The 18,479-nt window shown below is 43.2% G+C and overlaps 1 protein-coding gene across 1 annotated transcript in view; it reads left to right on the top strand.

Moving 5' to 3' along the window:
* plekha6 (pleckstrin homology domain containing, family A member 6) overlaps nt 1–16,003 on the top strand; it is a gene marked incomplete at its 5' end in the record, with an annotated part of 74,976 nt that extends 58,973 nt beyond the window's left edge. The window contains 3 exons of the mRNA XM_082532646.1: nt 2,818–2,966; nt 8,354–8,461; nt 8,782–16,003. Of these exons, the coding sequence (XP_082388772.1) occupies nt 2,818–2,966; nt 8,354–8,451 (247 nt within the window). The 3' untranslated portion in view covers nt 8,452–8,461; nt 8,782–16,003. The remainder of the gene's footprint in view (nt 1–2,817; nt 2,967–8,353; nt 8,462–8,781) is intronic.
* Between the last annotated feature and the right edge of the window lie 2,476 nt (nt 16,004–18,479).

Genomic DNA, 18,479 nt, shown 5'->3' with positions numbered 1-18,479 from the left:
GTCCTCCGCCTCCACAAGGTAGCCATACAGGCTACTGGGAGAGCCATGGGCCTCATGGTTCTTCAGGAGCGAGCACGCTCACCAACCTGATGACTAAGGAAAAAGAGGAACTCCTCGACACCCCTGTCGTCTCTCACGGTCTCTTCGGTGCGGCTGTTACATCCATGCAGAAGAGATGTGAGGAGAAAAAGAAAGATGATGAGGCTCTGAAACTCTGCCTGCCGAGGAGGGCCCAGCACGCCACCCCAGCAGCGCCGCGCCAGTCATTCGCGCAGGCAGCGTCTCGCCCGGTCCCCGCTTTCAGGATTCCCAAAGTGCCTAAGACGCAGGCAGCCCCCCAGGCTGCCGGGGCCCCTAAGAATCCATGGACTCGGAAGCAATCTCCCCAGGCCAGACCTCAAGCGGCCCCTCCTCCTCACCCCGCTGCCGCGATCGTGAGGAGGAAGAAGCGGCCGGCCTGACAGCCTCTCTTCTAGGCGGGAGCGAACCCAGTTTCCCCCCTTCATGGGCCACCCTCCCGCCTCCCAGCTCCGTTCCAGAGCAAGTTCAACGGGACATGTTCCACACAGAGTGCTTAACTCGGGCCGGCGTTCCTGTCACCGGACCCGCCAGAGGGAAAGAGAGCCAAAGTTCGCAGTGTTGTTTCACGAGCACTTCTCTCATGCATTCTGTATTAAAAAAGCCCCGACACGTGCATCCAGGCAGTTTGCCAAGGGCGGCGCTGTCGAGTGTTGCAAAACACATGAAAAAATCAAACATGCTGAAAAACGGAGCACCGTCTGCCATAACGCAGCCCGTGGAGACTCGCGTTTCCACGGCTGTGATGATGCAGATGAGCCCGTCACCTCGCTCGCCTGTCTCTCCACATGAAGAGCTGGGCCACCTGCACTCAGTCAGCATGGGTGCTGAGGACATTGAAAAAGGGCTACAGGCTGCAATTCAGTGTCGCTCCACCACAATTCAAAGAAATTATTTACTCTCGTGCTCCGGGCGAGTCTGCCAGTTTTCTCCTGGAGGAAATTTCCACCTTGAGAGACAAAGGAGCTATAAGAGTTGTCCCTCCCGAGGAAATGCACAGCAGATTTTATTCAAGGTATTTCCTTGTGCCAAAGAAGGGGGGGGAGGGGGATGAGAGCCATTCTGGATCTCTGTGCCCTGAACCGGCATTTGAGGACATACAAGTTCAGGATGTTGACGCACGCCTCGCTGCTACGGTTTGTACGAGCGGGCGACTGGTTCACATCAATCGACCTGAGGGATGCTTATTTCCACATCCCCATATATCCCCCACACCGAAGGTATCTGAGATTTGCTTTCCAGGGGATGGCATACGAGTTTGTAGTCCTGCCTTTTGGTCTCTCACTGAGCCCAAGGGTGTTTGTGAAATGCACCGAGGCAGCAGTGGCCCCGCTCAGGAAAAAGGGCATTCGGGTGGCCACGTACATCGACGATTGGCTGGTGGCAGCCCCAACCCGCCAGGGAGCGACTTGTCACACAAATGCTCTCATACACCATCTGGAGAGTTTGGGTTTCCAGATAAACGTGGAAAAGAGCACATTGACGCCAACTCAATGCATTACTTTCATAGGGCTCAGCCTAGACTCCCTTCGGGTGAGGGCTTTTCTGTCCCCGGAGAGAACGGCGGCCATACAGTCATCCCTTGCACTGTTTCGCAGAGGCAACACAGTGACCCTCAAACAGTGCCAGAGGCTGCTCGGTCTGATGGCTTCTTCTCTAGTGGCGATACCACTGGGACGCCTGCACATGAGAGGCTTTCAGCGCTGGGTGGGCTCGCGGGGACTGGACCCTCACCGAGACGGCCACCGTCGCGTGAGAGTCTCTGCAGACTGTTCACTCGCTCTCCACGAGTGGAAGAGGCCAGGTTTCTTGTGTCAGGGCGTTGCCATGGGGGCAGTTTCAGCCAGGAAGGTGATTTCCACAGATGCCTCTCTTTCCGGCTGGGGGGCCACCCACGAGGGCAGAACAGTGAATGGGGAATGGGGCCCTCACATGCGCTCCGCCCACAGAAACTGTCTGGAACTGCTGGTGGTTCACCTGTCACTAAAACACTTTCTCCCTTGGCTGAGAGGTCATCATGTTTTAGTGAGGTCGGACAATTCCACCGTTGTGGCCTACATCAACAAACAGGGGGGTCTGGGGTCCCCCAAGTTACACACGCTGGCACACAGACTGATAGTCTGGAGCAGTGTCCACCTGCTGTCACTGAGAGCAACTCACGTGCCGGGGATCTTGAACTTTGGAGCAGATCTTCTCTCCAGGGGCAACCCGCTGTATGGGGACTGGAAGCTTCACGCGGAGGTAGGGAAGCAGATCTGGCTGCGATTCGGTCAGGCGACCGTGGACGTTTATGCATCCAGGGAGAATGCTCAGTGTCCCCTATTTTACTCGCTGCACGATCAGAGAGCTCCACTTGGGGTGGATGCTCTAGCTCACAACAAAATTCACAATATTGGACACAGTGGGGACTATTAATGTGATAGCTTACCTGTGTGGCAGTATAGTTTAGATAGCTGCTCTAAATTGTGTTGGTACATGACAATGAAGAAATGAACAGTGGTGGAATGACTTCCTTAACTCAGGTACAGCATTTTCAGAAAAAACACGTACTGTAATGAAATGTATTTCTCAACGCTGTGTAATTCATTAGTGAAAAGTTAAATGTTATTAAGAAATTGAGGGTTTTGTATCCATTTTTTCTAATATTTTTCCGTGCGGGTATTTATAAATTTACTAAATATATATATTGAGAGATTTTAATTTTTATGAATGTTATCACATTCATGTACTTCCTGTCAGTCTGCAGAATATGGTTCCCCTTCTGGACGGCCCAGTGGAAGGTGGAGCTCCAGCCAGCTCCCAGCAGCAGTTGCAGGAGCAAGAGAAGCGTATTGAGATCTCCTGTGCTCTGGCTGCTGAGGCCTCTCGTCGTAGTCGCCTTCTCTCTGGTGAACACTCTCACCACATGGCAGCATCACATGGCACCTGAGTCCACCACACTCTTTCAAAACTAAGTCATGACATAGACAGGACCACAGTGGCACAATTGCTCTCTGTGTTTTAAAGCCCTGACTGGTAGCTGCTTTTATGTGCATGAACTTATATATATATATATATATATATATATATATATATATATATATATATATATGAATAAAAGATAAGATAAGATAAAACTTTATTAATCCCTCGGGTGGGTTCGTCTGGGAAATTCGGTTTCCAAAGGCACAGCACCGACAGAAGTTACAATACATATACGCACACACACATATATAAATACAGAGACATATATAAATAAAATATACGAAGGGGATAAATAGAATAAATACGAATAAAAATAAAAATACAAGTGAATTGCACATTTAAAGTATTGAGGTCTATTGCACCGTTGACTATTAACAAAAGTATTGCACAGTGAAGTGAAGAGGCACTACAGCTTAGTTGTTCCCCCCTCCTTTGTCCTCCTTTTCCCCCTCCCTCTCCCCTCCAGAGAGGCGTTAAACAGTCTGACGGCGTGTGGGACAAAGGAGTTTTTAAGTCTGTTGGTTCTTGTCTTTGGGAGAAGCAACCTGTCACTGAACAGACTCTTCTGGTTGTTTATGGCCGTGTGCAGAGGATGCCCAGCATTGTCCATAATTGTCCAGCAGTTTTTTTAGTGTCCTTTTCTCTGCCACTGTCACCAGAGTGTCCAGCTTCATGCCAACCACAGAGCCAGCCTTCCTGATCAGTTTCTGTAGCCTGGATGAGTCATATATATATATATATATATATATATATATATATATATATTAGGGGTGCAACGATACACAAAATTTACGGTTCAGTTCGATACTTTGGTGTCACGGTTCGATATTTTTTCGATACAAAAAAAAATGTTCATGCCTTTTTAATTTGTCATTTATTAAAATTATATATATATGTATTTTAACTCAAAAGTACAGTTTTTAAATGTAATGTTGCTGAAACAACAAAGTAATAAAAAAATTAATCTATCTGATCGAGGAATCACTCCTCTTTGGAAAAGAGAGTTTATTACAGAGAAATGGCTCTTTTCAAAATAAAAGCTATACTATACGCTTCTTCTGGGGTATACTCTCAGCAGCATATTAAACATATCAGGTCCCCATAAGGAGAATCGTGTGCTAACGGCTGTCTAAATGACTCTGGTAAAGTTTGTAGCATGCGTGCTTGTTGTTTTTGTCTGCTTCCACTTGTCTTTGCACTAGGATGATGTTGGAGTAAATGTGCAGTCATATTCATTGTGTTCCCACTAGTGCTGTCAGCGTTAATCTGAAATGACGTTAACGTCACAACACGGCAAATCTCCGTTAACGAGCTACCGCGGATCGCCCTGTGCGTGGGGCTGGACGGCATCAACACGTTAACGAACTAACTGCGCTAACGCACTAGTTCCCACCAATTGAGCATTGCGTGGCACATCCAACATACTGTTTTACTTTTGTCCACAACGCGCTTACCTTCAGTGTCATACTTCACATGAAAACCAAAATAGTTCCAAACGCCAGATCTGAATTAGGGTGGGGGAGGTTCAATTTGCCATATTAGAGAGCTTAACTTCTGTCTCGCTAGCTTGCTCTGCGCTCAGTGAATCTGCGTTTGACTACTCCGCCTAGGCTGCACTGTCGAGCACAGATCCACTGAGCGCTCAACACAGACAGCATCGTCAGAAGGAAAGTTGATCAAATAAATTTAAAATGTTGTATTGTTCAATACATATGCGTACCGAACCGAAAGCACTGTATCGAACGGTTCAATATCGATACGAGTATTGTTGCACCCCTAATATATATATATATATATATATATATATATATATATATATATATATATATTACTATCAGCTTCATCCATCCATCCATCTTCATCTGCTTTATCCGAGGCCGGGCCGCAGGGGCAGCAGCCGAGAGGCCCAGACCTCCCTCTCCCCAGCCACCTCCTCCAACTTATCCGGGGGAACACCAAGGCATTCCCAGGCCAGCCGAGAGATATAATCGCTCCAGCGTGTCCTGGGTCTGCCCCGGGGCCTCCTCCTGGTGGGACATGCCTGGAACACCTCACCCAGGAAGCGCCCAGGAGGCATCCTGCTCCTTTCGATGTGGAGCAGCAGGCTCCTTTCGATGTGGAGCAGCAGCGGCTCTACTCTGAGCCCCTCCCGGATGGCCGAACTTCTCACCCTATCTCTAAGGGAGAGGCCAGCCACCCTTCGGAGAAAGCTCATTTCTGCCGCTTGTATCCGCGATCTCGTTCTTTTGGTCACTACCCACAGCTCGTGGCCATAGGTGAGGGTAGGGACGTAGATCAACCGGTAAATTGAGAGCTTCACTTTTACACTCAGCTCCCTCTTCACCACAATGGACCGGTGCAGCGTCCGCATTACTGCAGCTGCAGCCCCAATCCGTCTGTCGATCTCCGGCTCCCTTCTCCCATCACTCGCGAACAAGACCCCGAGACACTTGAGGCAGAAACTCATCCCCGACCCGGAGTGGGCACTCCACCCTTTTCCGGCTGAGAACCATGGCCTCAGATTTGGAGGTGCTGGTCCTCATTCCCGCTGCTTCACACTCGGCTGCAAACCGTTCCAGTGCGAGCTGGAGGCCCTCACCCGATGAAGCCAACAGAACCACATCATCCACAAAAAGCAGAGATGAGATTCTGAGGCTACCAAAGCGAAAGCCCTCCGCCACTTGGCTGCGCCTAGAAATCCTGTCCATAAAAATTATGAACAGAACCGGAGACAAAGGGCAGCCCTGGCGGAGCCCATCACCCACCTGGAACGAGTCCGACTTATTGCCGGCAATGTGAACCAAGCTCTTGCAACGGTTGTATAGGGATTGAATGGCCCGTAGCAATGGGCCAGACACCCCATACTCCCGCAACACCTCCCACAGGACACCCCGAGGGACACAGTCAAATGCCTTCTCCAAGTCCACAAAACACATGTAGACTGGTTGGGCAAACTCCCATGCACCCTCAAGTATCCTTGAGAGGATAAAAAGCTGGTCCAGTGTTCCGCGACCAGGATGAAAACCGCATTGGGGCGACCGTGGCTCAGGGGGTTGGGAATTGCATCTGTAACCGGAAGGTTGCCGGTTCGATCCCTGGGCTCTCTGTCCTAGTCGTTGTGTCCTTGGGCAAGACACTTTACCCTACTTGCCTACTGGTGTTGGCCAGAGGGGCCGATGGCGCGATATGGCAGCCTCGCTTCTGTCAGTCTGCCCCAGGGCAGCTGTGGCTACAAACGGTAGCTTGCTTCCACCAGTGTATGAATGTGAGAGTGAATGAATAGTGGTATTGTAAAGCGCTTTGGGTGCCTTGAAAAGCGCTATATAAATCCAATCCATTATTATTATTGTTCCTCCTGTATCTGAGATTCGACTAGCGGACGAAGTCTCCTTTCCAACACCCTGGCATAGACTTTCCCAGGGAGGCTGAGGAGTGTGATCCCCCTGTAGTTGGAACACACCCTCTGGTCTCTCTTCTTAAAGATGGGGACCACCACCCTGGTCTGCCAGTCCAGGGGTACTGCCCCGGATCCCCACGCAACATTGTAGAGGCGTGTCAACCAGGACAACCCTACAACGTCCAGAGCCTTCAGGAACTCGGGGCGGACCTCATCAACACCAGGGGCTCTGCCACCAAGGAGTTGTTTAACTGCCTCAATGACCTCGCCCCCGGAAATTGGCGACTCATCCCCAGACTTTGCTTCCTCCTTGGAAGACGTCTCAGTGGGATTAAGGAGGTCCTCGAAGTATTCCTTCCACCGCCTGACAATTTTCTCAGTCGACGTCAGCAGCACTCCGGCAGCACTATACACAGTGCAGGTAGAGCACCGCTTTCCCCTCCTGAGATGCCTGACGGTTTGCCAGAATCTCTTCGAGGCAGTCCAAAAGTCTTTTTCCATGGCCTCTCCGAACTCCTCCCACACCCGAGTTTTTGCTTCAGCCACTGCCCAAGCCACATTCCGCTTGGCCTGTTGGCTGCCTCTGGAGTCCCACAGGCTAACCAAGCCCGATAGGACTCCTTCTTCAGCCTGGTGGCTCCCTTGACCTCCGGTGTCCACCATTTGGTTCGGGGATTACCACCACGGCAGGCACCAACCTCCTTGCGGCCGCAGCGCAATGTAGCAGCTTCGGCAATGGAGACGCTGAACATGGTCCATTCGGACTCAGTGTCCCCAGTCTCCCTCGGAATGCTGTTGAAGCTCTACCGGAGGTGTGCGTTGAAGCTCTCGCGGACTGGGGCCTCTGCTAGACCTTCCCAGCACACCCTCACTACGCGTTTAGGTGCACCGGGTCTGTCCAGCGTCCTCCCCCGCCACCTTATCCAACTCACCACCAGGTGGTGATCAGTTGACAGCCAGCCCCTCTCTTTACCCGAGTGTCCAGAACATATGGTCGCAGGTCTGGTGATACGATTACAAAATCGATCATCGACCTACGGCCTAGAGCGTCCTGGTGCCACGTGCACTTATGGACAACCTTATGTTCGAACAAGGTGTTCGTTATGGCCAAACTGTGATTTGCACAGAAGTCCAATAAAACACCATTAGGGTTCTGATCAGGGAGGCCGTTCCTCCCAATGACGCCCCTCCAGGTCTCGCTGTTGTTACCCATGTGAGCACTGAAGTCTCCCTGCAGGACAACAGAGTCTCCACGTGGAGCACCTTCCAGCACCGATGACAAGCGCAGATGACAGTCGAGACCCGTTCCCCGACCCTAAGGCGCAGGGAACAAACCCTCTCATCCACCTGGAAAAACCCCAACGTACCGGCAGCCAGCTGAGGGAATATTAGAATACCCACCCCAGCCCGCCGCCTCTCACCAGGGGCAACTCCAGACTGAGACAGTGTCCAGCCCCTCTCTAGGAGACTGGTTGCAGCGCCCAAGCCATGCGTAGAGGTGAGCCCGACTATATCTAGCCGGTACCTCTCAACCTCACGCACTAACTCAGGCTCCTTGCCCACCAGAGAGGTGACATTCCATGTCCCTATTGCCAGTCTTGGCAGCCGGAGATCAGTCCGCCAGGGCCTCTGCTCCTGGCCGCCACCCGGCACACAATGCACACTATGGCGCCTCCTGCGGGTGGTGGGCCTGCGGGAGGATCTAAAATTTTAACCTTCTCATCTTTACTTTGCAAAAATACAGAAGAAATGTGTCCTTGAGCGTATTCAACTGTACTTGTGTTACTTTGCAGTGTCTCAAATCACATGAAGCCCAGTCTGGAGCTTCTTTGATGCTCCATGTCTGAGTGGAAAGAAATCACTGCTCTGTTTTGTTTTACATTTTCACCTTCTGCCCGTCTCTTCTCACTGCAGCTCAGTGTGCCTCCAGTTCTCCAGTCTCCCCAACAAACATAGTTTCTCCCCCTTCCTCGGCTGACTTTCCCATCTCAACCCACACCATGAAGGTGTGATTCTCACAAGGTGAGTCTCTATTAGCAGCATAACCTTTCCACCTGTCCTTTTCAGAAGAACGTCTTCTTACATTACTCTCTGGTGCTGTTTTTGTGTGATATCTCCCAAATGATATGACTATTTATAAGGATGTAGGTTTTGAAAAGTCGTAGTTATGTTCACAATGTGGGCAAGTGTTCCCTCAGTAATATCACAGTCTTGATGCTTATTTTATTCATTTACAACATCATAAGAAAAATGACATGGTTATACAGAAAAAGTATAACCATTTATTACCCACGATAAGCTATCTTTGCCTCTCTTATAATTTTCTTTTATTCCTCTTTTAGTTCAAGCCCTGGGCGCTGTTAAGGTTGATGGCGCATCTTTCTGAGGATTGACTCAAAAAACTGGAAAGTCTCAGAAAATGGAAAAAGAAAGACCAAATTTTTACAACAAAATCATTTAAATGTGTCAAATTAAATTTCTGGGAGGTAATAACAATTTGAAATCCAAAAGAATGGGGTAAGACTCATGAACTCAAGACTCCTCCTGTTATATATGCACTGTAATGACAAAGGAACACTTCAGATTACTTAGCATACTTCTTTTTCTTTTAGCTCAGGATATATCCTACAAAGTAGAAATTACTGGAAAACTAACAAGGGAACATAGCATATAAGAAGCTCTCGCTGAAGATCAACTATGAAAAAAAGCTACAGAGAGTATGAAGAGAGACAGTTTCTAAGAGTGTGATGTAAATGAATCTAAAGATGCATCTGGGCCCTGAAAGCCAAAGTTGAAGAACCAACCAGCCCAACTACTGGCCTGTGAAGCTCAGTGAGGAGTGAGGCTATGGATATTTATTCACACTGGTTGAAGTCTTTGGAAAGTTTCGTGTAACAGAATCACATTTTCTTTACGGTCAGATGCTGTGTAAAATGCAAATAAAAACAGAATGTAATGATTTACAAACAAATTAATTACGTTTATGAAAACGGTACAAGGAAAACTATATATATAATAAAAAGGAGAAATTTTTTTGAAAAGAAGAAGCTCCCATGTTTGGTGTAATTCATTTCATAATGCACCAAATGTTTACAGTGAGTGAAGTAGGACCTGAAGTGGAGGCAGGCCATTTTAGGACCTGGACATGTTATCAATGCTGATACAGTCCAAGGATTTGGCAGAAAAGCATGTGTGATTGAGAGCATGTTGCTGTATAAACTTGTACACATATCGTTGCATGTAAGTAAATTCACATTTGCCTTCACAGATGTTGAAAATATCTATACCATGCTGCACCCTCAAATTGTTACTGATGCTGGCCTTGAAGCTGTGCACCAGTGACACGCAGCAGCTTTAAAATATGTTGCTGCTTTATGTCAACATTTGATATGGATCTTTTGTTTTTCTTTACATTTTATACAGCCTACCAAGAGCTGAACACAGATGCCGTGTAGTCATGTACCCTTCGTAGTGTTACAGGTTTATCTCTGAGCACGATGTCCGGGACGCTGAAGAGACCTATAACCTCTGTACATTGAAATAGCCATCTGACTGGTGTGGGTACTGTACAGCAAATATTGAGGGATGTTGAAAATTTATGTAGCTGAAATCTGGTGGAAACCAAGATAAGTTGTTGTATATGAATGTAATTTAAATTGGACTCACATACAGGATTGGTAGTTCTATTTTTAAGAGCCATGATTACCTCAACACAGACACATACTGCATTTGGTTAAATGGCTTTGCACTTAACATCAAATTGAGTAGGAGTTCCTCGATGACTTTTCCCTGTGATTGTGTCACGTTTATAGGTATGTGGATTGTTTGTTTCTCTAGATAATGATATGCTGTATATGGGACAATAGAAGTGACCTTAGAAGAGCAGTTTGGTAGTTTGTTATTTAAAAGAGGTTCTCTTTTGTGAAACACTGGCATTTCATCCAATAATGCAGAGCCATAACATTTTATTTGCTTCTTGTACTGTACACACACACACACACACACACACACACATATATATATATATATTAGGAGTGCAACGATACACAAAATTCACGGTTCGGTTCGATACTTTGGTGTCACGGTTCGATATTTTTTCGACAAAAATGTTCATGCCTTTTTAATTTGTCATTTATTAAAATTATAAATATATATTTTAACTCAAAAGTACAGTTTTTAAATTTAACCCTAACCCTTGTGCGTGTTTTTTATTTTGACAGCGATTGACAGAGAAATGTCTTTTTCCAAAATAAAAGCTCTACTATACGCTTCTTCTGGGCTTTATTCTCAGCAGCATATTAAACATATCAGGTCCCCATAAGGAGAATCGTGTGCTAACGGCTGTCTAAATGACTCTGGTAAAGTTTGTAGCATGCGTGCTTGTTGTTTTTGTCTGCTTCCACTTGTCTTTGCACTAGGATGATGTCGGCGTAAATGTGCAGTCATATTCATTGTGTTCCCACTAGTGCTGTCAGCGTTAATCTCGTTGAAATGACCTTAACGCCACAACACGGCAAATCTCCGTTAACGAACTACCGCGGATCGCCCCGTGCATGGGGCTAGACGGCCAACACGTTAACGAGCTAACTGCGCTAACACACTAGTTCCCACCTATGTAATTGAGCATTGCGTGGCACCAGAGTTGGGCAATCTGTAATCTGATTACTTTTTTCAAGTAACGAGTAAAGTAAGGGATTACTATTGCAAAAACGGTAATTAGATTACCGTTACTTTCCCGTAGGAACGCTGCGCTACTGCGTTACTAAAACCGTGATTTTTTGCGAGAATGTCTCACGACAGTGACGTAAGCGAGTGCGCCGTTAGTGACAACAGCTGTGTGCAGATCAACAATGGATCACATATCGATTGTGGGAGAGAGTATGAGCGTGCAGCGTTTAAAGCGTGGAAGTACTGACCGTACTTTGAGTTTGATTCCATAAAAAGTGACAAAAACATTAGCGTACATTGTGCGTGGGAAGAAAACTTCTTTTTACAGCGAAAAAAACCCCTAAACTTCCAAGCAAGCACCGAGTAGCTACGACGTGATGGGAAACTCACAGAGAAAGTCACGGATTCTTCAACTGACCGCGGCACACCTGCACCAGGGTAAACCTCCGCCTACCGCAGTCCTGCTTTACAGGTGAAAATAGAGCAACAGGACCGCTGAGTCTTTGACTTTATTTATTTTCTGCTGTGTTTTACTTGCATCTATTTGAAAGAGTGAGTGTAAACACAAAAAATATTTTATTTTATGTGCTGGAATGTGCAGAAAATAGGTTTAAATGTTAAACTAATTTATTCAAGTCAGAGAATGTTGCATATAATTAAATTTTTGCTTGATGCATAAAGTTAAAAGATTAAAACTGATAAAACAAGTTTAAAAAAGAGACTTTTCCATTTGATTACATTTTGTACTTGTACATTTTTTGGACTGAAAGATCTATCGCTTTATCACCTCTTCAGGTTGTAAATCGTGTTTTTAAAAAGTAACTGAGTAACCAAGTAATTAATTACTTTTGAAAATAAGTAATCAGTAAAGTAACGGGATTACTTTTTTGGGGAAGTAATCAGTAATTAGTTACTGATTACTTTTTTCAAGTAACTTGACCAACACTGCGTGGCACATCCAACATACTGTTTTACTTTAGTCCATGACGCGCTTACCTTCAGGGTCATACATCACATGAAAACCAAAATAGTTCCAAACGCCAGATCTGAATGAGGTTCAATTTGCCATGTTGCAAGGAGAGCTTAACTTCTGTCTTGCTAGCTTGCCCTGCGCTCTTCTTTCTGCCTATGCTGTCTGTGTTGAGCGCTCAGTGGATCTGCGCTCGACAGTGCAGCCTAGGCGGAGTAGTCAAACGCAGATTCACTGAGCGCTCAACACAGACAGCATTGTCAGAAGGAAAGTTGATAAAATAAATTACAAATTTTGTATTGTTCGATACATATGCTTACCGAACCGAAAGCACTGTATTGAACGGTTCAATGTCGATACAAATATCGTTGCACCCCTAATATATATATATATATATATATATATATATATATATATATATATATATATATATATATATATATATATAGTACAAAAAAAAAAAGCTAAGTGCGCTCTGTGATACTTAAAACCCTCTAAGTATCATGTTACAATGGAAAGTAATCAGGTCCTCACCAGGTTTTAAAATGGGGCCAATACAAGAACAAAACTCTGCACATTACACTGTGTTATTATTTAGGTGTGAGGAAACCTAAGAACGCATTTACAGTACCAGACAAAGCATACTATGACCTCATAGGAGAGTAATCCTAAGCACATCAACAAGAAAGCAAAAAAAAAAAAAAACCCCACAAAACATTAATAATCTAATCAAATCTACAATAAGTAGGATATGAGTAGAACTGAGGCATTATCATAGTCCACGGTTCAGACCCCATCTATTGTCCTCATGACAGGTGTCCATGAACAAATGTCTGCAAACCTCAATAAACTGAAGTGACTGTATAGAAGAGTACGGCAAAATGGCTCCACAAGTATGTGAAAGGTGATGAGAGGATACAAGCTACTGAATCATTGGATGTCATTAGTTTTTCACACACTGCTTATGCATTTTGTCTTTGTTAATTAAATCAATTATGACATAGTGTTAAACTTAATGTTCATCTCAAATTGTATTTACCTCATTTTAAAACCTGGTAAAAACTATACATAATTGTTTTATCACTCCCTTATAAAACCTTAGATTGATTTTCTTTTTACCATGACCTTAGGCTTTACAAAATGTGCAGAAATGACTGCATTTGTTTGGTTGTTTGTTTTGTTGCTTTGTTTTGGGGTGTTTCACACATGGACCTGCAGAACTTTGATCCTCTTTGAAACCATGCTCACAGTTAAAGATACTATCACTGACTAGAGTATCAGAAGGACGAATAACTTTTTTGCTAATTTTTAAATACAAATATAAATACGCTGCACAAAAATGAAAGAAACACCTTTTTAATCAGAGAATAGCATGTAATGAGTGAAACTTTGAGAACATGCGCCATCTGCTCCAGCCTGTCAAACATAAACAATCTTTCCTTTTAAGTACTTAGGAAATCCTTGAATTTATAAAAACAAAACAAAACTAACAAAAAAACCCACAAAAAAACCAGGAAAAAAATCACTGTATTCAGTCATAATACTTTTTCTGACTATATAAATGCAGTAGACACATAAACTGTGATGTTTTAATCCAAAAACACACCTTTGTTAAAAGTTACCAGTTTATGTTATAGACACACTGTATTAGATTCACACATGTACACCTCCCTGTTTGGTGTGTATTCTTTGTGCTTTTTGCCCTGAAACTCTGATTGTAAAGGGTCTGTGAACAGATTGTGTGACAATAGCCACAGAAAATGGAATTTGACACACAAATGATCACCGCTCACACAGTGCATGTAAGACAGGTGGACACATACAGTTAGCCCATAAATATTTGGACAGACAACTTTTTTCTAATACTGGCTCTGTACATTTTAAATGAAGCAAATCAAATGCAGTTGAAGTGCAGACTTTCAGCTTTTATTCAGTGGGTTGATCAAAAATAAATATGAGGACGTAAAGCATGTTTTAACTCAACCCCTTCATTTAAATATTGTCTACCTTACCTTGCAAGCTGCTTTTAAAGCACCTTGAGGTAACTGTTACTGTGATTTGGTGCTGTATAAATAAAATCAAATTGAATTTCAGGGGTTTGAAAGTAATTGGACAAATTCAATAACTGAAAATAAAATGTCTGTTTCTAATACTTGGTTGAAAAGCCAAAGGCATTGACAGCCTGAAGTCTTGAACTCATGGTTTCCTCCTTTTTAATGCTCTGCCAGGCTTTACTTCAGTGACTTTCGGTTGATGTTTGTTTGCGGCCCCGTCTGAAGCTTAGTCTTCAACAACTGAAATGCACACTCACTTAGTTTAAGATCAGGTGACTGCCTTGGCCATTCAAGAATATTCCACTTGCTTTAATAAACTCCTGGGTTGCTCTGGCTGTATGTTTGGGTCATTGTCCATCTGTATTATGAAACAAGGCCCAATCAGATTGACTGCATTTAGCTGGATTTAGCAGACAGTATGTCTCTGAATACCTCAGAATTCATTCAGCTGCTTCTGTCCTGTGTCACATCATCAATAAACACTAGTGTCCCAGTGCCACTTGTAGCCATGTACACCCAAGCCATCACACTGCCTCCGTAGTATTTTACAGAGGATGTGGTTACTTGGACCATGAGCTGTTCCACTCCTTCGCCAACATTTTTTCTTGCCATCATTCTGGTAGAGGTTGATTTTGGTTTAATCTGTCTAATGAGTGTTTTTCCAGCACTGTGCAGGCTGTATTAGATGTTCACTTGGTTGGCTTTTGTGAATAGGTTTTTCTTCAGCATGGAAATGATTCTGCAATCACCCACCACTGTTGTCTTTGACGTCCAGGTCTTTTTGTGTTGCTGACTTCATCAGTGCTTTCTTTCTTACTCAGAATTGACAAAACTGTAGATTTTGCCATTCGTAATATTTCTCAGACAGCTTTTTTTTTTCTGTTTTTGCAGCTTTAGGATGTCTTATTCCACCTTCATGTAGAGCTCTTTTCACCACGTTTTCTGTTCATAGCAAAATCTTCCAAATGCAAGCACCACACCTCAAGTCAACTGCGGGCGTTTTATCTGCTTAATTGATAATGACATAACAAAGGAACTGCCCACACATGCAAATGAAAGAACACTTTGAGTCAATTGTCCAATTACTTTTGGTACCTTTGGTTAAGACGCTGAATCTCCTAAACCCCTTCATCCAGTTTGAATGTGGATACCATCAAATGACAGCTGCTGGACAACTTTAGAAAATACGAAATAGTTTGCAGATTTTGAACTTTGTTAGTTAATTGATTTGGTGGCAATGGAGGCGGCCTTCAATAGGAAAAGCTGTGAAATACAAAGTTCCTGTTTTTCCACTATGACAGTGCGTCCACAGTAAGAAAACAGGGCATTCTCTGTGAATTAACAACAAATTTATGTTTGTAATTATAAAATTACAGCACAAGACCTTTCTGTAATTTTCCACATTTATCATGTAGGATCAGAAAATAATGATTTTTGTTTATTGGATTATTGGAGTCTGATGTATTCAGAAATCACATTCAAAAGCTAGTGTGTTGTATTTCATGCTAAATGTAGCTATCAGTAATATGACTAACATTTTTTTTACAACATTCTGAGTTGAACATTTTTATATTTATTTTGGATCTTAAAATAGAAAAACTGCTTTAACTATGCAAATTATAGTAAAAGGAGACAAATGCTATTCACTTGCTTTGTAAATAAAGAAGCAATAAATAAAATAAAGTAAATGTATACACTTTTAACTAGATGCTTATGGTTTCATTACAGTATTTTGTATGATACATTGTGTATAATATATTTTATTGTTGTTATTTTAATTCATTTTATGATGGTATTCACTGCCATGAAGTCTACTGAGGAAAACTGTCCTGTCTGTATGTCTGAATGAATAAAGGGCATAACCAAAGACAATTTGGACTCTTTGAGTTTTAACAGGCCGTTGTATTTGTGATCATCTTAATTTCTAGTAAACATAAAGACTCAATTAGACGATTGGTTAAATTCAGAGGTGGAAAAAGTACAGGCATTCTGCAGGTTGAAGGACACATACTAGCACTGAAAATACTCCAGTAAAAGTGGAAGTACTGATTCAACTTCTTTACTCGAGTAAAAGTAAAAAAATACTCTGGTATCGATGGTCAATACTAGTGCGACAGGAAGTTCAGTATCTGTATTGGTATGAGCAATACTGGCCCTGTATTTATTTGGTATTGGATAGATACCTAAATCTGTGCAATGCGCACAGCACTACTTTATACTAAACAGTATGAAGGTGAAGTTCAATCAATCAATCAATTTAACCATCATCAGCTTAACTTCAAACAAATTTCTGCTACACTTAATGTAACCTAACTCTGACCATGAGCACCACAGCCACTGTGCACCAGTCCAGCACAATGCTTTGATTTAAATCCATCACATTCCTGCAAGCTAACCAGTTAATCCTGCACTAAACTGCAATTTTTTTCATGTAACCTTTTAATAGCATCTAGTCTATTTTTGTTGTTTTTTAGCACATTTCACATAATGTCACATGTGCACATGGAACGCCAGGACTGACATAATGAATTCGTTAAATACACCATTAAATAATTAATGAAATGTGGCATTAATTAATTAAAATTGTAAGTAATTAATTAAATCAATATTTATGACACATTTAATTAATTAATTATTGACTCACACTAACCCATAATTTATTGACATAATTAATTAATAACACATTTAAATAGTTATTGACAGTTTAAATTGATTATTTAATGATGCATTTATTTAATTCATTTTGGCACTATTGTCCCCTTCATGTCTCACCTTGAAATCATTTTATCTGTCAGCCTCACCCATCAACCTAAGTGGGCGGGGTTAACGCTGCCATTGCAGCTTCTCTCACATTTGATTGGTTGCCGTGCAAAGTAAGTCAAGACAGGTCAATCCTAGATAATCGATTGCTTGTGTGGACTTGGGGCAGCCAGGTATCCCAGAATGCATTTCAAATCACAGGCAGCAGTGGTGGTGGTGTAGTTTTAAAATACCCCGTTTTTCTGTCACCAACTACACTTTTAATAGTGTTTTAGTGTCGCGGCGTAATCTTCACATGTCTGGTCAGGTTGTCAACATAGAACATGTTTACAAAAGTGCTCAGATGTTTTCAGAGATATCACTAGCTCTGCTAACAGTCAGCATGCAGAGTGCACCGAGCTCACAGCCCCGGTGTTCCAGCTTAACTGCTTTTTTTTTTTTTTTAGCTCAACAGGCCCGCAGTTTACCTGCATGCATCCTCCTCCTCACCTGTCAGCTGTTTAACACCTGCTGCTAATTCAAGAAACGCGCCCACGTTACCTGGTGATAGTCACAGTTTAACTGGGCAGCCGGTGCTCGATATAAAGCAATGTCAGCGCATTTTTCTGCACAAGAAAAGTAAATATAGATTTTTTTCCCCCGAGCGCAGAGCTGCTGGAGCTTGTTTCCCAACAGAGCACTTTATAAGCCAACCCACTTTATCAGTGGCTGATGTCCAATCACCGGCACACAACTTTGAAACCTCACCTGAGTTTTAGCTCTCAGTGGTTAAACGCTGGACTTCATTCACTCAGGTTCTGTCTGTCGGGTCACGTTTACTTCGCTGTTTTATTTACAACTGAGCAAATCGGTTTGGCTGAGGTTAAAGTTACGTTTCATAACTGCATAGTTTTACAGACCTTTAATGGTTCACTGGCACATGTGTTAGACTGAACTATTCGCTTTTCTTTATCTGGTGTGTTTTGGATTTAACAGTGAATTTTGAGATTAAACTGACTTTTAAAATGTTTTTATACAAAGAGGAAAGAGAAGGCGCATTTCCACTGAGAGGAGCAGAGTTTGCAACAGCATGTTCATCATGAAGTCTGCAACCTGGACAGAAATATTATATCATCTGTTTTTTAATAGTTATTCAACTGTATTCTAAGCACCAGCTGTCGGTTAGAATTTTTAGAGTTTACTTAACTAAAAATAAACGAGGTTAACATACAATTTGTGTGATTTTTTTTTCCCGATTTTCTTTTTCGGTCATGTTATGTTTAACTGTCAAAGGATTATTAGAAACTATAAAACACATCGTGCAGACTTCTGGAGGGTAGAAGAAACTAATACTGCTCATAAATGAGACTAAAGGCAGGAAGGTGTCCTCTAAAACTAAACATGTTAATAGGACCTCCCTATTTATATCATAGTTTATGACATAGCACGTGTATTTCAGTAATAGCCTACTTATTTCAGTGTAGTGGTGAACAGTCGCACAGCTCACGTAGGCGTTATCTGTGATACTCCTTAACTATAATTTATCCAAGTTAACTTCAGTTAACCATTCAGACAGTTCTTTTGCAATGACAAACATAAACACTCATGT

The sequence above is a fragment of the Aulonocara stuartgranti genome, assembly GCF_965226115.1.
Source record: "Aulonocara stuartgranti genome assembly, chromosome: 5".
NCBI lineage: Eukaryota > Metazoa > Chordata > Actinopteri > Cichliformes > Cichlidae > Aulonocara > Aulonocara stuartgranti.
The sequence above is the reverse complement of the archived record's forward strand: the minus strand, read 5'-3'. Positions and strand labels throughout refer to the sequence as shown.